Source organism: Scardinius erythrophthalmus (genome assembly GCF_964197995.2).
Source record: "Scardinius erythrophthalmus genome assembly, chromosome: 6".
In the NCBI taxonomy this organism is placed as follows: domain Eukaryota; kingdom Metazoa; phylum Chordata; class Actinopteri; order Cypriniformes; family Leuciscidae; genus Scardinius; species Scardinius erythrophthalmus.
The window spans coordinates 21,021,628-21,043,465 of record NC_138226.1 but is presented as its reverse complement, the minus strand read 5'-3'; the positions used below and the strand labels follow the sequence as shown (position 1 = coordinate 21,043,465).

Sequence of the window (21,838 nt, the reverse complement as noted above, 5' to 3'; positions counted from 1 at the left end):
CAGCATCCAAAGCATGCAGTTACAGAAAAAAAGTATGTTGTAACACAGTAAATTAATTTTGCAATTACAAAAAAAGTTTAGTAATCGCAACTTACAGTAGTAAGGTGAATAGATTGTATACTGTATGCACTGTAGTATTTTGTACTGAATATTGTATAGTTCTGAATGTCTGTATATTCAGCACTTGCATACTGTAAAATATAGTAGTCCAACTGCAAAAGCCAAAAAGGTAAAAAAAAAAACCCTCTAAATGAAAAGCATGTTACAGTACACTCAAAAGAGTTGTGCAACTGCAAAATCAAAGTTAGTGAGAGATTCATTTTGCCTCAGCATCACGTCTTCGTGTTGGGTCCAGCCTGAGGACTTTGTCCACATTACAGGCAATAATGTCTCTTGCCAGGCAAAGGGAAAAACCCTCTGGTGTGCCGGTTCCAGCCTTGACAACACTGTCCACACCTTGCTCTTTCTTGTCCTCATCCTCTTCCTCCTTTTCCACCACCTCTTACACATACTCTTCCTCGTCTCCATCTCAGAGTGTTTCCATCTATTATTCGTATCAACATTCAGTGCACCTGTACACTCTGAACTGGCTTATTTTGTACAGTTGGTTTGATCACATCATTAGAAATAAGTGTGAACAATTTTGAGTCGTTGTGTATAAACGATGACAAGTGTATTGTAGTTGTGTTAAACTTTTGCCTTGCCTGTCTTGTTTAGCGTTTTGCAACACAAGTGCATCACAGTGCGATATGTGTTTTTGTGAGTGAGAATGTGTTCAGAGTTAAACTGCCTGAACTTGTTTAAGGTTTAACAGAAAGAGTGATTTATTTGACAAATGGGTTTAGGCTATTGAAAATTTGGTTCAGAGAATGGGGTTTAAAGGTTTTCTGACCATTCATATTAGGAAAATCTGATATCAAGTATTCTATAGCCGTGGACAAAAAAGGGATAAGTATACTATACTGAATAAGATTTTATTCAGCTTTAGCATGGTCATTTGCACATGATACCCTAGCACAAAAAGGATACCAAGCGTAATAAATGTTATCTTTAGAAACCCTTAAGTTAATTTAAATATAATAATCCAAATATATTTGTATCAGCACAACTAACACCGTGTAGCATGCACCGTGCTGCAACAGGAAGTTGCAGTCTGTCTACACCAGACGTGACAAAGCAACTATTGCAAATCCAATTGTTCTTTGTTTTAGAAATGGCATAGGTGCTTGGAGTACATCAGAAATGAGATATGTTGCACCACATTGCATCCAATGTAGACAGCATCATTGATTATAATGGATTCTATTGTCTTTTGTTGCGTTCCACTCACCACCATTGTAGACACTGTTTGAAACTTTTCAGATGAATGATGTTTTTATTTTTAGGTGAATCACACAGTGAAGAAGAAGAAGATGAAGAAGAAGAGAAGGTTGAGCCACCTGAGAAAAAAGAAGAAGATACAACCCATAGATCAGCTGTAATTGAAAACATCCAAAACAGCGGTCAAGAGTTTCTGACAATGCTGGTGGAAAATGTGCTGAAAGGATCTTCTGCCGAGTCAAATGACTTCAGCATTGAAATGATACCAGAGAGCAATTGTGCTGTGGTAACCTTTACTTATAGCAAGGGTAAGTCTTGGGTTGTGTTCTTCAGTAGAGTATACTCTTCAGATGTACACTACCGTTCAAAAGTTTGGGGTCAGTAAAAGAAGTATCACCAAGCTGCTCACCAAGGCTGCATTTATTTTATTAAAAATACAAACAAAAACAGTAATATTGTGAAATATTATTCCAATTTAAAACAGCTGTTTTCTATGTGAATATACAGTAAAGTGTCATTTATTCCTGTGATCAAAGTTGAATTTTCAACATCATTACTCCAGTCTTCATTGTCACATGATCCTTCAGAAATCATTCTAATATGATGATTTGATGCTCAAGAAACATTTATGATTATTATCAATGTTGAAAACAATTTTTTACATTTTTATTTCATGATGCTATGATGAATAGAAAGTTCAAAAGAACAGCATTTATCTGAAATCTAAAGCTTTTGTAACATTAAACACTACCGTTCAAAAGTTTGGGGTCAGTAAGAATTTTCATTTTATTTTTTGGGGGAAGAAATAAAATAAATCAATACTTTTATTCATCAAGGATGAGTTAAACTGATCAAAAGTTACAGTAAATACATTTATAATGTTAGAAAATATTCTATTTTAAATAAATGCTGTTCTTTTGAACTTACTATTCATCAAAGAATTTTGAAAAATATTTGTACACAACTGTTTTCAACATTGATAATAATAATGAATGTTTCTTGAGCATCAAATCATCATATTAGAATGATTTCTGAAGGATCATGTGACACTGAAGACTGGAGTAATGATGCTGAAAATTCAGCTTTGATCACAGGAATAAATTACAGTTTAAAATATAGAAAACAGTCATTTTAAATTGTCATAATATTTCACAATATTACTGTTGTTTATTGTTTTTTTTTATCAAATAAATCCAGCCTTGGTGAGCAGAAGATACTTCTTTTAAAAACATAAAAAAATCGTATTGATCCCAAACTTTTGAACGGTAGTGTACGTGCAAAATACTAGCTGGTGGGGGGTGGGGGGGGGGGGGTTTCTGAGTGTTGATCACCTTGCCCCTAACCCACATTTCCTGTTACTTATATTTTGTTCCATATAGATGCAAAAAACTTCATTATATCCTGCCCAAGCAATGGAATTATTAAGAGGAAAAACATAAAAGTCAGATTACTTGAGATGACTTCAACGGTGAAAGCTGAAGGCTTACCTCCGAACACAAACTTAGACTACCTCATGCTCTATTTTGAAAAATATGGAGAAGTAGAGGATGATGGGGTTACAATGGAAACGGATCAGTCAGCAATAATCACTTTTACAAATCCTGAAGGTACATTAAGTTGTTACAATAAAAATGTGTTTATTGAATTTAATTTTGACATATGCATAAACATACAATGTGTGCTTTTTCAGATGTGCAAACCGTCATCAACCATCAACATCAGATTAAAAAGCAGCCTTTCAGAGTACTGCCATACTACAAAACACTACAAACAGCTCTATATGGTAAAGATAGACCCACTCTGAGACTTCCAGAGGAATTTACTGAGAAGATTGATAAGACTATATGGCACCACTTTAAGGAAAACCAAAAATCTCTGGGTTTAGTCACCCAAGCTATGTCCAGTCATTTTTGTGAGATGGATTTTCAATCCTTAGCAGTGAAGATCAGTCCTTCATCATCCTTGCTCAACAGAGGCGGGGAGACAAGAAAACTCATTAAAACATGGACAGACAATGCCCTCTCTGGGTTCTCAATGGCAATGTCTAAATTTAAATCCATTGAGCTCCACATTCTGAAGGATGCATGGACAGAGATACAGTCTGAAATTCAAAATGTAGTGGTGGGAGAGGCAGTCACACTGGTTCCTTACACAGATGAAGGGACAATAGCTGTAGCCGGACTGAAAGAAGATTTGGACGGGATTGAGGGAATTCTGAGAGAAACTGTACAGAGAGTTACCCAAAAAATACAAAGGGAGAAGGGTAGTGAGACTGATGAAATAAATATGACTCCATCAATTTACAAGCTTCTTCTCTGTGATGGTTTGGAGCAGCAAACTCGAGACAAATTTCCAGAAATGGACATAACATACCATGCACACAGCCAAAAGTTAACTCTTTACGGTCTAAAAGATGAGATGCTGGAAACAAAGAACAAGATACTGGAGGCTGTTCTTAATTTAATTCGTAAACCAACTGAGCTCCACCAATCTGTTTTAGATTTTCTACACAAGAAGGATCTTGAGGAAATGTCCAAAGTTTTGTTTTTTAACAAAGGAATCAATGTAGCATTAGAATCTGATGGAAAGAGAGTTTTGCTTGTTGGAAAAACAGACAATGACTTGGATGTTGGTGAGAAGCGAATGCAGACAGATCTGGATCATTTGAGCTTCAACGTAGAAGATCCCAGTGTTCTAACAAGATCAGATTGGCAAGACCTTGTCTCTCACATAAAAAACAATGTTAAAAATGTTACAGTACAGACATCCATCAACCAGGTGGTGGTTTCTGGTTTTGTAGAGTCTATCAAGGATGTTGAACAAGAGTTAAATGATTTTGTTCAGAAAAACTCACACTTCGAGAAAACTCTGAAGGCTCACAAGACCGTTGTCACATTCATCAAGGCTCACAAAAAGCAGGATTGGCTTGAAGAGGTGAAAGGGAAAGTGAATGTGGTCTTCAAAGATGAAACCATCATGATCAGTGGCCCAAAGCTTTATGTCTCTGAGTGTGTGCCTGTATTTGAGGACTTGCTTACCTCTGTGCATCACTGCACCATGAAAATAGTTAAACCAGGGGCAAAGAAGTTCTTCAAGGAGAAAGAGTCAGTGTGTGTGACAATGGCCAAGACAAATATGAATTGTTTGGTCCAATTAATAGATGAGTATGACCACCCACATGACACTGTTCAATCACAGATTGTAAAGCCTGCTTATCAATATAAATCACATGAAGGAATTGAAATTACAGTATACAAAGCTGACATGTGTTCATTTCAAGCGGATGCAGTGGTCGGTGCATGCAAAGAGACCCTACTACTGGATGGAGGTTTAGCAAAAGCACTCTCAGTTGCTGCTGGTCCTAAACTTCAGAATGACTGCGACCATCTTGTCAAAAGACGGAGGTTGACAACAGGTGATGCAGTTCTCCTCGATGCTGGAGGACGGCTGCGATGCAAGCATGTCATATTAGCAATAGGACCACAATATAATTCTTCAAATCCTCAGGAGTCCGAAAAGCTCTTGAAGAAAGCTGTGAAGAAGAGTCTGAATGTGGCAGATCAGGAAAGCTTCCAGTCGTTGGCAATCCCAGCCATTAGCTCTGGTGTATTTGGTTTCCCTCTGGACCTTTGTGCATGTACCATTGTGAAAGCTATAAAAGAGTTCTGTGATTTTGTTGAAGGGGACATTGCGCTGAGGAAGATTCACCTAGTTGACAATAATGATCAAACGGTTCAAGCTTTAGAAGCTGCTGTGAAGAAAATTTATGGGGTCAGTTCACCTACCCCAATCATAACAGCTGGAAGCAGTTCAAGCAGCCAGCAGCAAACCCAAGCAAGCTCTTCTCCAAGCCAACAACAGATAACTGCGCTCTTTCAAGGGGCATCACAAAGTTTTCAGACAAAAGAAGGCTTAACTATCACACTTATGAAAGGAAACATTGAGGATACAACAGTGAGTTCAATATTTACAAATTATGCATAATATTATTTGGTGTATTGCTTTTTTCTAAAGTGCATTTTTGTATTTGAAATAGCAAAATGTCTAGAGATTTCATATTTTCTAAAATAAGAGTTTTTTTTTGTTGTTTTTCAAGAAGTTCTTAGGTCCTGTTCTTAAGTGAATGCTGGTGCATGTGCAAACTAATCATTTGTATATAACTGCTCTTTTTTGTACAGATGGATGTTGTTGTGAACACTCTCAGCAGTGACCTGAATCTTGGTGTTGGAGCTATTTCAATTGCCCTTCAAAAAGCAGCTGGTCCACAGCTTCAGGTTCTGCTCAATCAGCAAGTCACAGGCTCTGCAAACGTTGGAGCAGTCTTTGAAACAGCTGGTGCAAACCTGAAGAACAAACTGGTGTTCCATGCAGTTGTACCACACTGGAATCAGGGACAAGGGAACGAGCAGAAGGTAATACTATTATGAATTAATTAAGATAATATTGGTTGATTTAGAGATTAGTATTTCAAATCTGATGCTTTTGATGACTTTTTTATTCTCTTTGAGCAGATGCTGGAGGATATCGTGGATAAGTGTTTGGGTCAGGCAGAGCAGCGTCAGCAGAGCTCCATTGTTTTCTCTGCCATTGGCACAGGAAACCTGGGATTTCCAAAGCCACTGGTGGTCTGCACAATGCTGGACTCGGCCTTCAAGTTTAGCAGTAAAAGAAGTTCAAAGCACGTGAAGGAAGTGGTATTTGCTCTTCACCCCAAAGATACCCAAACCATTCAGGTATCTGATATATGTCTCATATCAGCCTTTTTTAGATCCATTTAGTCACAATTTTTGACACTTAGTACAATAATAAAGTTATTTTGACCCCAGTAATACTATATGTCGTTCACAACAGGCATTCACAGATGAGTTCAGCAAAAGGTTTATGGGCCAGTCTGCCTCAGCAAGTAACCCCACACAGCCGCTGAGCACAGGTGCCCAAAACTTCAATTTTCATATACAAATTACCTATAACCTATAATTAATTGGTCTCAATGTAATTTTTAGTGGATGTATGAAGTCAGTTCCCCTTGATATGATATCTTTCCATTATTATTTAGTTCTGTTTTATTTTACAATGAAATCACAGGCCCCTTCTCAAAGGTCACAACAAAATCTGGGATTCATGAGACTACAGTGGGAGGAATAACACTTCAGGTCCTGAATGGTGATATTACTACAGAGAAAACTGATGTCATTGTGAACTCCAGCAATAAAGAGTTCACACTGAAATCAGGTAAAGTTACTAATTCTGAGTTAGTAGAAGGCTGATAATGTTTTATTCCTTACTAATGACTTTTCAAGCACTTTGCCTTTAATTGCTTGTTGCTTAATTTTATAAGATAGGAATGAATGAGATTTACATAAAACTTTTATCTCAAACTGTCAAGGTGTCTCAAAGGCTATTATGGATAAGGCCGGTCCAAATGTTGAAGCTGAGTGCCAGCAGCTTGGTAAGAAGCATGTTTTAGTTCCTAAAATATTTTAATAAGAATTGAGTAATAAATAAATTACATAATAAATCATACTTAAAAAAAAAAAAAACACATGTCCTGAAATTTTACACAGTTTAACACACAGAACAGAGCAGATTTATAATTCTTTATAATTCTGTGTTTTTCCAGCGGCCAAGACTAACAGTGGACTGATAATGACTCAAGCGGGGAATTTACAGTGTAAAAGGATAATCCACATTTCAGCACAAAGCAATGCTATTATGATCCAAAAACATGTTAAAAAGGCCCTGGAAATGTGTGCCAAGGAAAAGTTAACCTCCATTGCATTCCCAGCTATTGGCACAGGTGAGAACAGGAAAAAGAACAGATGAGAGGGAAAGTGATATTGTTATTTATCCATGTCACACAATGACTGTCCTTAAATATATATATATATATATATATATATATATATATATATATATATATATATATATATATATATATATATATATATATATATATATATATATATATATATATATATTATTTGTACAATACATTTAATTTATTTTCTCAAATTCTGGTTTAGCACTATATATAACTTTAACTAAAAACATGGACATGGTTCATAGTCGCATTGCTTTCTTTTTCTCAGGACAAGCGGGGTTGTCTCCAGGTCAAGTAGCAGACTCCATGATGGATGGTGTGATGGACATGATAGGAAAAACTCCCCAGTCCACTCTCAAGCTGGTCAGATTGGTTGTGTTCCAGGCCCCCATGCTTCCTGAATTCCTCAAAAGCATGCAGTATCGAGAAACTGGACCTGCCAAACAAGAGAAAGAGAGTACATGGTCAAAAATCAAAAGTATGAATCTCATCACTTTCACTTCAACCTAATTTCATAGAACATGTAATTTTCTGATTAACCTTTAAAACATGTCAATTTTAATTCATAAAACAGTGTAGTTTAGAAATGCATTTTAATAAGGTCATGCACAACAAAGATATCAAACACGACCTGACCGATTTCTGCATTCCAACTTTGTGTATGTTGCAGCATATGCTAAATCCCTCTTCAGTGGATCTTGGGAGAAAGAAATTAAACAACATGGTGGCAAAGACTTTGTCATTGAAGGCGTGCAAGTAGATCCAGTGTTTTTTTCTATCTGTGGACCATCGCAAGCAGAAGTGGACAAAACAAAGCGTTTCTTAGAGGACATGATCACTGATGAACAAGTGTTCCAGTCTATCACAGACACAGCCATACTTACCTTTCCAGACAAAGACCAACAGAGAATCCAGGAGCTGCAAAGGACTATGAATGTGACTATAAGGTTAGACTACAAAGCCAATAAGGGTTCTGAAGGGACCTCAGGACAGGCCACACTCACAGTACAAGGTCTCAGCCGAGATGTTCTAAAAGCCACTCAGGAAATCCAAGAAATGCTCAAAACAGCCAAAGAGGATGAGATACTCAAAAAAGAAATGGATTACACAAGTGAACTTGTGGATTGGCAGTATGAACAAGGTGGGCAATATAAAAGTTTTGATCAACGCACAAATTTGCAGTTGGAAAAGGCCCTTGACAGCCAAGCTCCAGACATCAGAATTTCCTTCCAAGGCCAAACGTACCAGGTCAAACTGCCTGAGGGTCCTGCGGTGAGCACCACTGGAGGAAACAAGATGAACATCCAACGCATTGACAGACTGAAAGGTATTTGCTGTGTAGTATCATTTATCAATACGAAAAATGAAAATAATACATATATAAAAACTCAATTAAAGTGAATAAATGTGTAAATGATCTTATCATAAATAAAAGATGTGAATTGGATATGATTTGTCTAATGGCACTAGAACTAATTTTAAATAAGTTGTTATTTTTCTCCAGCTACTGAAAGTATCCCACAGCATTGGGATGCCATGGCACCTAATGATTTGTACCAAAAGTTTAATTTGCAACCGACCAGCACAGAATACATAGACGTATTGGGGCGCTTTCAGGCCACTTGTCCAAACAACAAAGTCTTGAAGGTGCGTTTCATTTTATTGTATTGTTTTTAGTGTTTTATGAACAGTTCATTCAATTTTATAGGATTCCAACCCCAGTTAAAGATAGAATTCTTAGAATGGGTGTAGGTGGATCTAATTTTTGAATTAGAAAGGCAGTGCAATAAATTGTAAATGGCAAGGAAATAAACACATGACAACTTCACAGACAACTCAATTTTATACTTGTATTCATTATGGGATTCTTGTCTGTTTTTTACGCCTGTTTTTTTTTTTATTATAGATTGAACGAATCCAGAATCCTGGCATGTGGAAGAACTACCAGAATAACAAAAGTGTCATGGAAAAAAAGAATGGTCATCAAAACAATGAGAAAAGACTCTTTCATGGAACCAGTGAGCAGACTATCAATCACATCAATAAGAGTGGATTTAATCGCAGTTATGCAGGAAAAAATGGTAAATCATTTACTACAGTCATTATAATATGTGCATTCCATCATTCTAATTGAAGTGGTGTATATATGTATTTTTCATCTCTTAATTTTTCCTGTTACAGCTGCAGCATTTGGAAACGGCACATACTTTGCAGTTAATGCAAGCTACTCTTGTAACAGCACATACTCAGTGCCTAATGCTCAGGGACATAAGCACATGTACCTCTGCAGAGTCCTTACGGGAGACTTCACTAAAGGAGCAGGTGGGATGATTGTGCCACCTACAAAAAATACCAACTGTGACCTGTACGACACAGTTGTGGACAACCCTGCTGCTCCGACCATTTTTGTGGTATTTCGTGATGATAATGCTTATCCTGAATATTTAATCAATTTCACTTAGTCGTTTAAAGACCAATCATTTTACACAGTGAGACTGAGGGCTTGATCACATCAGTTACAATCAGGGAGAAGATTTTTAAATGAAACCGTAGTTCCCATAATGTTCCTTACTGAATCATTAAAACTGTTTTAAAAGGGCTTTAATGACGGAAAATGCATGTGCCTTATAATGAATTATTTTCTGTTTCTGCTGTAAAATGTTTACAAAATTGTTTTGTTTTTTATTCCGGTGATATTTCCACTAAACATGCACAAACAAATATGCAGGCACATTTATACAAACTGCACTGCAAATAAAGAACTTCGAAAATTCTAATTGTTTTATTGTAATTTCTTACACCCCTATACAGCTGATACTTTTGACATTCAAAAAAAGTGTATAGGCACAATCCACATAAATTGCTCTTCCACATCTTAGTCACAAATATATCAATAAAACAATACAATTATATTTCTTATTAGTACAGAAAGACATATTATTGGAAAAATAGATCTTAGGAATCTTGAATTCCATTGTAACAACCAAAAATAATACTTCATGCTTTAAGATGCTTTTAAATCATATTTGTCTCTATATTCATATACTCTATCATTTCATGAGTTCATACTGATATTTATATAAAATATGTTAATGAACAAGTATTGTTAACAGCAAAAAAGAAAATTATAAAACTGTCTTGAAGACTTGGACAGAAAGAAGGAAAAAGACTGAAAGCCATGTCAAGAATCACTGTATCACATAAAAAAGACTGCAAATGCATGAAGCTCGAAGTATAAATGTGAAAATAGATAATGTATAAAATTTTATCCTACAGAATGGCATATGGTCAACATAAGCAATAAAGAGGAAATATTGTGTAGAATTAGGAATTATGTATTCAAATCACCTTTAATGTCAGTGTCAAAGTGCGCAATCTGTCTCATCTGGGTAGCTCTCAGCAATGGGTACAAGATAAAATTATAAGATAAATAATACATTTTCTAAGTTAATTTGCGACTAGTTGACCTCTGTTCTGCTAGTTTGTCTTCTTTAGCCCGGGGAGAGAGAGTTCATACCTGTTTGAGAGAAAAAATTATACATAAACACAAACCATCAATATGCTTAAACCATATTAGTAAAAAAATTCTGTGCGGTAAAAGTTAATGCCACAACAAATTTACTTGACCACATTTGCTGTCCTTACCATTCTGTGGAGCCCATGTTTAGATCTATTTCAGACATATCAATCAAAACCTTTTGGGAAATATAAATAACATTTTTAATCTCAACATCCTGATAATGCTTAGTCTATCGCTGCCTCATATATTCATGTCAATCCACGTTCTTTGTCTACTTACCATTCCAATCTCCTTTCGCTCCCTTTTGTGAAGCATTTTATTGTTTTTTACAGCAACATCCAACTTTCTGGTTCTTGCTTCCTCCGGTGACACGGCAAACTCAAATCTGAGATGAAGAGTTATTTTAGAGATCTTTTCAAACAATGAAAATACTTGGTTTTCAAGAAGTGAAAAATGGCTCTAACATCTCATTGAAGACAGGGTTCACAGTTTTCTTTTTAACCGGAGTGCGCTTGCGGTGTTTCCACGTCAGATCAGGCAGCAGATACATGCGGACGTAAGTGTCAGAGCCGTTCTCGCTGCAGGAAAACAGATCCCTAAGGAGTCATGAAGAAGGATAATAGTTTTTATGATTCTTTCAGCTGTGTGGTAAATAATTAGAAGGTATATATTAAAAAAAGAGACACAGGCATCTCACTTGCAGCTGTTGACCATCACGATGAGCCGCTTCCTTAAGGTGGCATAACGCAATGTGAGTTGGATCTGCCCAAAGCTGCCCTGATGATTCAAGATGGCCCTTTGAATGAACATATAAGATTTTTGTAGAACAAAACATTTGAACTGTTATTGAACTGAACTGAATCAACACTGAACTGACTTGAGCTAAATAAAGACACTGTACTGCTTTATAGTTAAACTGAGTTTGCTTCATAACATTGCTTCATATCTGTATTGTATTAAGCACAATATAAATCAATAAATAAATCAATGTAAGTGTCACCATATTACATACTCAGGATAAGGGACACTAGTGTCTGTAAGATCAAAGCGAGAAGAAGCTATTGAGTTCTCTGACAACAGGCTGTTGGAATCGTAGCGACGCATTTGACTGGGGGTGGACAGGCTTGAATGCAACGCCTCTGTGCCCACGAAAGTGCTTCGTCGGTAGGGGGGATAATCCGCTTGCAGTTCATTAGAGGAGCCGACTGTAGATGGCATAGGGGCAGGAACAGTCTGTGTTCTGGAGAGCGGGACAGATGAAACAGGCACTTTTTCTTTCAGGTTGCTCTGTACGGGCTGAACAGGAACTGGAGTTGGAGGCTCAGGGCGAGTTTGGTTCGATGAGACTTTTGCCTTATCCTGAGCTGGTGGAGTGACAACCTTTGGTTCCCGTTTCTCCAACGCAAGGATCTAATTGAAGCGAAAGGTGTGAAGTCATTGTTAAATATTTACCAACAAATATTATAGTCATTATTAATTTATGTCTTAATATACAATAAAACATATATACAATAGAACTTTAGAGGGAGACTTTACATACACACACACACACACACACACACACACACACACACACACATATATATATATATATATTTATATATACATAAACATAAAAAAGGAACCAATACTGGTTCACTTGCAACAAAGATAAACATTGTTTGTGCCAACTGTAGGAATTGAATGTATGTAACACTGAACAACAATTTAAATAAATTCATTCATTCAACCATTTAAATTAATTTGTGAATCTAGGTTAATAATAATTAATAAATACATACTTATTAATTCATACTTAATACATACTTATTAGTTCCTTATTAATTCATATCCTTTAAAAGTATATTATGTCATTTTTACAAATTGTAATGTTGAAATTTGTAATATTAACCTAGATTAATAAATAATGTAATGTAAAGTTCATTGTTAGTTTGTGATACCTAATACTTTAACTAATGTTAACATATTTAAACTTACTGTTAAGTGTAACCAATATAATGAATAATATTACTTTTGAATGTTTGATTTTAAGTTTTAGTACTGTGTTTAGTTGCTCACCCTGAGAACAGCTTTCATCTTGATCTGGCTATTGGCTCCGGAGCGCTCAAGCTGAAAACGCTGGTCCATTGTCATGTCAGAAACATTGAGCAGCCGGACCAATGGCAGAGTGAGTTTGCCCAATGAGGATTTCTTCTGGTGTTCCTTTACCTGAGGTCACATAAAAATATAGATTTATTTTCTATATATTACATAATAATGCTATCAATTTCTGATGTTTGTTATATTTATCAAGCCTTTTGTATGGAAGAACAAGAAAAACTCAGTCTGTTTTAAAATTGTAAAATAGATTATTTTAAGACCTGGTTTACCTCAACATTCAACACTTGGTTTTTCACGCTGTGCACAAAGAATGTGAAGCATTCATCATAAGTCGGGTCTTTTGTGGCATATACAATCTGTCAAAACAAATACAAACACTGCAGCTTCTAAATATCTGATCCACTATGTAAACAAAGAGGAAAAGCTGAAGGGGATTGGCATTAGAATTATATTCCAAATAAGTTAAATACCTTGCTTTTTTGACTTTGCTGAGCAATGGAAAACTCCACGTATGAGTTGGGATCATTAGTTCTTCTGGTGAGCTGAAATTAAAAATGGACACAGTAAATAAATCTCATTTAGGGAAATACACATTTTGATGATGTATATTCCAAGTACAACCCTTAGATATGGTCCCCAAGCTTTTTCCATCAATGAGTTTCCATGACTTTTCCTTAAACTTTCCAGTTGTTTATGATTTTTTACATTGATTTTCATTTACATTTGATTTTCATTTAAGTCAGGTAGTGACTAAGTCAGGTGATAGACAAACAATTACGCTCATCGATTGGAATGCAGCTTATAGATGAATTAGCATGTGGTGCATTAAAAACCACATCATGCCAAAACCAGTTCTGGTTTAAATTTTTTTATTTTTTTTTGACAGAAGAAAGAATTCAGAGAATGTGTGCAGGACAATGTCCTGACCAGCAGATTACTCTACTATATAAAAAAAATCCAGCCAAATGTCAAAATAATAGGTTTGTAATCCACTGATAATGAAGTGATATTATGATTATGAAACTCACATCATGAAAAAGTCCTAATGTTTCACCTGTTGATTTGCATGATGTGTGTATGTGGTTAACGTGATCATTTTCATAGCTGAGCCACTGGTAGAAACCAGATGAACAGGTCATTACAAGCAGAAGCAGAAATGAAAACCTGCACCTTGACTTTATCATGCTCACAGTTAAAACGACATGATATAATCTCTGGAATGCTCTCTATTCAGTACAAGATGGCAGGAGGCTGCATTCCAAACACATGAGAAGGAATAATAGTCAAATACCGAGACATCTATCATTTTGACCTACTAACAGAAAAAAAAAAAAAGAAAAAAAAAATCACCTTATTCACGAGTAAGCCTAATAGACAAACTTTTCAGAAAGGCTTAAAAGAATAGAAAAATTGGTTATCATTTACTCATCCATTTATTAATGGTGAATTTTAATTTCAGTTTGTTCCTCGCACAAACCTATCATTTGGCTTCAGAAGCTTGATATGGTATTTTTATAGAGTTTATGGTGTAATTTTATGAAACCTTTTTGGAGATGGACACAATAAACCATAGGTTTATTTTTTATTTTTTATTCTATTTGTCTTCCACCGACATAACAACATAGAGGTTTGCAACAACACAAGGGTGAGTAAATGATGACAACATTCTCATTATTGCATTAATCCTATCTGGAAAGTTTGTTAATTTACCCATGTAAGCTGTGTCTGGATTGATTCTGAGAAGCTTAAAAGTAGATTCTTCCCCCATAAAGTCAGGGACAATGAAATTATGTTTTGAAGAAATGAAGAAACGACTGCAAACTGTGTTGAATAAAGGAGTTGAGGCAATTTCTTACCCGAGACGATTTGGGTTGTTTTCCATGCTTCTCATTATGGGTGAATTCATGTTGTTCTTTCTGAAGTCAAAGAAAATGGAAGACAATATCAATTGTTTTCACGTGCTGTGTTTGTTATAATAGGCTGGCAGTCTTTTAGAAGTGCTCTCATTGTACAAGTATACTCACAGGCAGATTGGAGGCACTATCTAGATATACAGCCAGCATGGCACAAGCGAGCCCATCACTGGTCTGAACGGTGAAAATAAACAAATAAGAAGAAAACATATGAAAAGAACCTTAAATTTGACCCAGACACAGTTTGATTCTTTAGATATAACACATATTTTGTTAAATACACCACTTAAATCACGGCACATATTTGAACCATCTGCCGCAGTATCTAAATCAATACATCAAGGTAACTATTATAAATGCAATAAATACAAGCTTACCTCCTTCAGCAGTTCTGGGTTTGTGAGCAAGGAAAACCACTGCAATTTCATATGTATCTGACCACTCTCAATGTCCTCCAGAGTGTACCACTGCAAATCAAAGTCACAACTTAATTATATCATGGTATACTTTAATACTTTTTTTGTCAATGTTCAGAGAAGTATATCATTTTTTTTCTTGTTCTCATTCCAATCAACTATCAGTAAAGGAGCATTATGATTCTGATCTTTCTAAAGCTCACCTTGTCTATTTCTCGGTCTTTTCTCACATCTCCGCAATCCAAACTGAACCTGTGGCAGACAATACAACATCTCACACTCAATCACATAAAATGGGTAAAATAATGACTATGAGCATCTATAATAGCATAATCATCATTACCTGCCCAAAAAGTCATCAGCGTCTGTGTCTTCGTCATAAAGTTCCACTTCCAACTCCTGTCCAGGAGCTTCATGAACGACAAACTATTGAAATCAAATATTAACGAGATCTCTTTGCATTTCCTATTTCCCATCTGAAATGACTTGTGGGTTCCATTTCTGTCCCCACGACATTATATGTACAAATATGCATGAAAATGAACTTAACCGTAAGCTTGGTGATTAAATTTGCTTAAAGGATTTAAGTGTGCAGACAGTTTATTATTTTTTGAGATCTTCAGTCTTGTTTGTCTGGCACCTTGGTGATCGTGAGTGCGGTGTAACTCCTTCAAAATAATTTATTAATTAATAAAATAAAGTTAAACCACTATTTTTTTCAATTGTGTTTAGTCCATCATTCATTCCATTGTTTAATAAATTTCATTATTATTATTTTTTTTTATAAAATTGAGGCTTGAGTCACGTTTAAAAGGACAAAAATATTTTTTAGAACAGCACAAGTTAACAATTTCTTTAAAACAAACATCTCCTTGATGTAAAAAAAAAAAAAAAAAAAAGGAATTAGTTGACATGTTTTTAAACATTCTTTTCGAGTTTTGGTAACAGGACTGAGAAAAATGCATCCATCTTCCAATTAAAAACCTTGTAAAAAATGAAACAACATTACCTGAGATGGACCAATACATATTTTGAATGGTTAAATATATGTGTTATTAGATTCAGTTTTTAAAACGATGTTTTACTTGGAAGAGTTACAACAAGCACATGACACCCATTCAGTGGAATGGACCTTGAATATTATACAGATAGATTAAGGACCGCTCATGATAATTACCTCATAAACTTCATTCCAGCGTGGATTCAAATTTTCTTTGATGGTCTTTGTTTTGAATTGCTTGTTCCCGACCCTCAGCACAGTATATGGATCTGACTTGCCCTTTACTAGTCCCATCATGTGCGTGTCCTTTGCTACAAGATTCTTGGCCTCCAAAACATGGACCCGTACAACACCCTAAAGATGTTCACATGGTTTAACTTATTCTCCAATTTAAAACACATAAAAAGCTTTTTGACTGATTATGGTAATGGAAAACAATCATTCCCAGTCTTACCCGAGGAAGAGGAAACTTCATTTGGTCAACCTTGACTTGGTCAATCAAAGGGATGCACATCCGATTGGGCAGAACCATGAGAGAGGAGATGATGTCCACAATGGCTGATTCTGACATATGACTAAAGAGTAAATAGAGATTCAGATTTAGATGTTGAAGAAGACTACATATCACATTACATATCAATTAAATATGCCTGGATTACTCAGTGACTGAAAGAGTCTTACAGCCAGGTAAAATCTGTCCTTAGTTGCAGGATATATGGGTTTATCCCTGATTGTTATAGAGATTAATGAGTTAACAGTTAGCAGAAATAACATTATTTTTTCAATTTGTACTAAATAATGAAAAATTGTGTTTTGAGACAGCATGTTATGTATTATATATAAAATGATGGCAGACTAGGAACAAAGAGCACAATAAGGTAATCAGTAATTGGAAAAAGGACACCTTTAATCCTTATTATTACTACCTGTCCTGTTTATCCCTCCACACACTGGAGGCTTTCAGGCTATACACAATCGTCTATATATAAACTTGCATGACAACATTCCATGTCCTGAAGCAGTTTTGAAGATGAGTGTAGGTGGCCAGCTAGTTTACTGTTTGTTTTTTTCATTTATGTTTAACTACTCCAGCTTTAATGTGACTGAGTTGCTCATGCTTATTACAGGGTTAACTGCTTCATAATACAACATATATACACAATTTAAGGACACAATCTAACCCTAACCCTAACTAACAAAGTGCATAAGTTATGAAATAAAGCAATAATAATACTTCAATACTTCTAAGATAACATGTGTATCGAGAACTGTCAAGTTAAAAAAAAAAAAAACATTATTCTGACAGATTTTCATAAATACATCAAATGGACATGGACATCTCAACATTTTAAGGTTCTACACACATATTATTGAGTGACAATCAAAACTACTTAAATCTGTGACCGTACCTTAGCCCTGGACCATCCAAAAGGTTAGTCATTCCAGTCCAATTGATTTGCAGAGCCTGGAAATGTCATTTAAAATGTTCATGTTTTGCTAATGAACACATTTTTTACTTTAGCATACCAATTGCATGCAATATCCATACTCACGGGTCGGCGAATGAAAAACATGGTGACTCCACCTACAAGGGGTGCCTGGCCAATCAGAGGCTCCAGAATTACACGTAGCATCCCCTGAAGCTGAAGGAAAAAATAAACTCATCCTCACATTTTCATACTTTTATACATTAACGTTTGCCGTGGGGACTCTCCTAGATGTTGGTGCATTTCCTGTAAATACTCTCAAATGATGATAAACAAACATATGGACACATATAACACATTTTTTGGAACATTGTGGCTGAGGGTTCTGCAGGAAACTCCTGTACACTATTATTTAAAAAGTTTGTGGTAAGTAAGATTTTTTTAAAGGAAATTAATAATTTTATTCATCAAAGACGCATTTAATCGATCAAAAGTGACAGTAAAGACAATTATAATGTTACAATACTTTTATATTTTTAAATAAATGCTGTTCTTTTAAACTTTCTATTCTTTAAAGTAATCTGAGAAAAATGTATCACAGTTTCCTCGAAAATATTGCGCAACTGTTTACATCATTGCTGATAACAATAATAAATGTTTTTTGATCAGCAAATCAGCATATTATAAGAATGATTCCTGAAGGATCATGTGTCACTGAAGACTGCAGTAATGATGCTGAAAATTCAGCTTTGCCATCACAGGTATATATTACATTTTAAATTCTAGTAAAAGAGATTTTTTTTTACCGTAATAATATTTCACAATATTACTATTCTACTGTATATTTGATTTAAAAAATGCAGCGTTGGTGAGAATAAGAGACTAGAAAAAGATGAGAAAAAAAAATTAATCTGACTCCAAACTTTTGAATGGTACTGTATGTCACAAATGACCTCGCCTGACTGAAAGTCAACATTTGAACATCAACTGAAAAAAAGCCTATCTATTACTATTAAAGGGGGGGGGGGGGTGAAACACTCAGTTTCAGTCAATCTCATGTTAATCTTGAGTACCTAATGAGGTTTTATTTAACAAAGTTCGGGAGGAGCAGGTTCAGATAATTAACCAAATCATGCACAGCTGTTGATTAATCAGTAATCAACTCAATGACAGAGTATAAATTCACAGCAGACCTGTCTCTGTTCATTAAAAGTTTGTCAGCATCCCTCCTCCACCCCATCTCCTCACTTCCAGTTCCATCTACACTTCCATTTCCATCTACTCTTACCAACTGGGGGGAGTACTTTGGGTTCGGGCCTAACTCCGAGCTCGGAGCCCTCCCCCCGGACAGCACGCCAAATACGCATAAACTTGTTGTATTAATTATATGTAGATGTGAACTCGTGAATAGAGTATTATTGCATCCTTCGTATCTCCAAAAAGTCTTTAGTTTTATTATATTTATAAAAGAAAGATAGGCTGTACTGACTCTTTCCGGAAAAAAACGAGCGGCTGGAGGCGTGCCGTGTGGGCGGAGCTAACGCGCCGATAGCTAACAACACAGAGACATTTGAAGCAGTTTGTCTATGAGTTTTACTCACCGCCTGCGGTTCCAACGCACGACCGTGAACCTTTATCGTTGGGACTGCTAAATCCGGTGTCGAACTGGGCTTTGTTTATAAAACAATCATCGTCGAAATGCAGGGAACAAACAAAGTCCTGTGACTGCAGCGAGCACAGCGCTGAGGTACTGCTTTCGCTCTCTCGCTCTGGTGGTCTCCGGGTGCGCGCGCACCCTTCTGGGAGAAGAGCCCTTAGGACCGTATAAGGAAATTCCGCCCCATCTGACGTCACACAGGCCCATACTCGAAAAAAACTTTCCGAAACTTGTGACAAACCGGAAGGAGTATTTTTGGTACAGAAATACTCCATCAAACGTACAACTTAATTTTTGAAACTTTGTCCATGTTTAGCATGGGAATCCAACTCTTTAACAGTGTAAAAAACTCAGTATGCATGAAATAGCATTTCACCCCCCCTTTAAATTTAAGTTTTCACTTTAACATTCATTAAATTCCTTCACTAACCTGAAGCCCTTTGACTCCTACTTTGATGGCTGGTTTAACATCTGCGTCAATGTCCACATCAGCATCATAACTACAGTAGATTTAAACCACACATAATAGCAATCATACATGGGTTAGCATAATACAGTATCAAAATGACATTTAAAGTCATAGCTTACACAATGTTGAGGTCAAGGATGACCTCTCTTGTTTCCAGCTCATGTGTGTACGCTCGTACCCATGTAACAGTTGGAGCCTGAAACGCAAATACACTGTTGTAAACTCTACAATGATTGCTAAAATAGTTAAAGTAGTGGGGTATCACGGTCTATTCGCAGTTAAGGACACAGAGCCTCAGATTGTGGAATTATACCTTCTGTCCCATGTTAACTTTAGTAAAGGTGAAGGTCTTCAGATGGGTGCTGGATAATCTTACGGCTGGCTGAATGTTTTCAATGAGAAGCTTCTCCATGTACATGCCAAAGAACGGCCATGCCTGCTGAAGAATCTACAACAAACAAGCACATTTAGAGACATGTATTTAAGGCAGAAATATTGAAATAGCAGTCTAAACTCCCACAGGCAGACACATTTATGAAAAAGACTAGAGGTCTGCAAAAATATGTCAAGAGGCAAATTAACTTCTGCAGCTAAAATCTTACCTTGTTAATCCAAGAAGCCTTCTCAACATCTGCAAAATCAACCTATCAGGGCAAAAAATAAGGAACATAATAATTGGACACTTTCAGTTTCAAGTTCAAGTTGTTTCAAGATGTTTAAATATGAATTAATTTTCTCCATATTAAACTAATTACCTTTAATTCCGGTTTCCTTTCAGATTTTTTTTTTTTTTTATGAAATATGAATTAGAATCATTCCTAAAAAGTTTTTATGCCACTGAACTATTTCTTTTTCTTGTGAAAGGATCAATATTCATGAATAACTTTATGATGTTCAGATGGGCTATTTAAACAGAAAACACCAGGTTTTTAGACCTTCAGTCAGGTATTTTCTATTTAATTTTATGGTATCATGGATATGTGTAAATTTTATATATCAAAATCAACAGTAAAGATCAGGTGTGTAATTTCATGCTGTTATTTTAGAGAGCAGCCTGACAACCTGAGACAGGCTGACTATTTTTGTTACATAGGATAGAGATAGTTCATCCCAAAATGAAAATTTTGTCACAATTGATTTATGTTGTCACTAACATTCCTCAGATATCTTGACAGCCTCACGTCTCTTCTTTTTTATAGGTGAACTACCTTTTAATTTGAAACTTTACAGGTCCACTAAAATGATTCTACGTCATAACCCATTGCAGTTATTTATTTCAACTTTAGGGTGTGTCAGTTTCTTGTTTTAAAGAATGAAGGGCTGGGTATCTTAATTAAAAAGCTCAAGCTGACAACTTTGTGTGCGATGTTCCCAAAGCAACACAACAAGAAGCCACACCTTTGACATTTTAATACCATCTAGTATTGTTTGGATACTAAGCAGTAGGCTAATACACAAATACAGTACAGTATTTGCCCACCAGCATTAGTTTGCATTTTCAGTATCAACTCACAAATTTATATTTTGCACGCTGCAGTTAAATTAGCCTAGTATTATCCCAGGACAGTAAAAATGTCAAGAAGACCACCCACCCAAGCTGGCATGTTCGTGGACTTGAGTTCAGTGCTGATCACGTCCTTCTCGTTTTCCAAAAAGTCAATGGCTGTATCGATCCTCTGATCTTTCCACCTGCGGTTGTTTTTCCACATTGTCCACATCAGAATGCTCAGAAGAATCCAGCTGATGCTGAATCCAAGCGAGGCGGTCAGGTACACGGGATAGCACAGGACAATCGCCTTCATCATGAACATCATGAACTCCATCATCATCTGATTGACATCCTTTACACTGAGTCCCTGTGGATCTCCAGCAGAGGTGGAGGGCTCTTGACCCTCGGTGACCGGAGCGCTCATTGTGACTATGGAGCCTGATTCTTAAAAACGCCTGAAGTAGCGAGCGTCTGAATTCACATCATCGCCTGTCGATCGATCGCTGAACAGACGTCGGTTTTACAGGCAGTTTGAGATCAAATCCAACCATCAGATCGAGGCTGTACACAGAACATTTACCGAGACGCGCTCAGCATCATCACAGGTGACAGTCGCGATCTCCAACTGAGATTGTGGAGGCTCTCTGTCAGTTTTTGAGAACTTCCGTGTTTCCCATTCATTAGCGTTTTTACCTGGCATGGCCTC

The 21,838-nt window shown here is 36.2% G+C and overlaps 2 protein-coding genes across 3 annotated transcripts in view; one reads left to right on the top strand and one right to left on the bottom strand.

Annotated features, from left to right (window-relative positions):
• The window catches only part of parp14rs1 (poly(ADP-ribose) polymerase family member 14-related sequence 1), a 20,618-nt gene extending 10,605 nt beyond the window's left edge, over positions 1-10,013 (top strand). For both annotated transcript variants that reach the window (XM_081367586.1, XM_081367585.1), the window contains 14 exons: positions 1,386-1,628; positions 2,700-2,927; positions 3,011-5,274; positions 5,499-5,732; positions 5,832-6,053; positions 6,172-6,250; positions 6,406-6,552; positions 6,707-6,769; positions 6,941-7,117; positions 7,410-7,619; positions 7,812-8,468; positions 8,646-8,788; positions 9,048-9,222; positions 9,323-10,013. In XM_081367586.1, coding sequence (XP_081223712.1) covers positions 1,386-1,628; positions 2,700-2,927; positions 3,011-5,274; positions 5,499-5,732; positions 5,832-6,053; positions 6,172-6,250; positions 6,406-6,552; positions 6,707-6,769; positions 6,941-7,117; positions 7,410-7,619; positions 7,812-8,468; positions 8,646-8,788; positions 9,048-9,222; positions 9,323-9,603 — 5,123 coding nt within the window. In that variant the 3' untranslated portion in view covers positions 9,604-10,013. The remainder of the gene's footprint in view (positions 1-1,385; positions 1,629-2,699; positions 2,928-3,010; positions 5,275-5,498; positions 5,733-5,831; positions 6,054-6,171; positions 6,251-6,405; positions 6,553-6,706; positions 6,770-6,940; positions 7,118-7,409; positions 7,620-7,811; positions 8,469-8,645; positions 8,789-9,047; positions 9,223-9,322) is intronic.
• esyt3 (extended synaptotagmin-like protein 3) lies at positions 9,908-21,838 on the bottom strand. Its single transcript, XM_081367587.1, has 23 exons — positions 21,236-21,838; positions 20,246-20,287; positions 19,957-20,091; positions 19,763-19,839; positions 19,605-19,674; positions 17,644-17,733; positions 17,500-17,555; positions 16,545-16,665; positions 16,268-16,444; positions 15,434-15,516; positions 15,294-15,342; positions 15,052-15,141; positions 14,786-14,848; positions 14,618-14,677; positions 13,232-13,303; positions 13,031-13,117; positions 12,720-12,869; positions 11,674-12,071; positions 11,359-11,457; positions 11,126-11,257; positions 10,941-11,046; positions 10,787-10,836; positions 9,908-10,658 (listed from the first exon to the last, which is right to left on the bottom strand). Exons 1-23 carry the CDS (start codon positions 21,554-21,556, stop codon positions 10,619-10,621), a joined length of 2,568 nt encoding a protein of 855 aa, XP_081223713.1. The 5' UTR covers positions 21,557-21,838; the 3' UTR covers positions 9,908-10,618.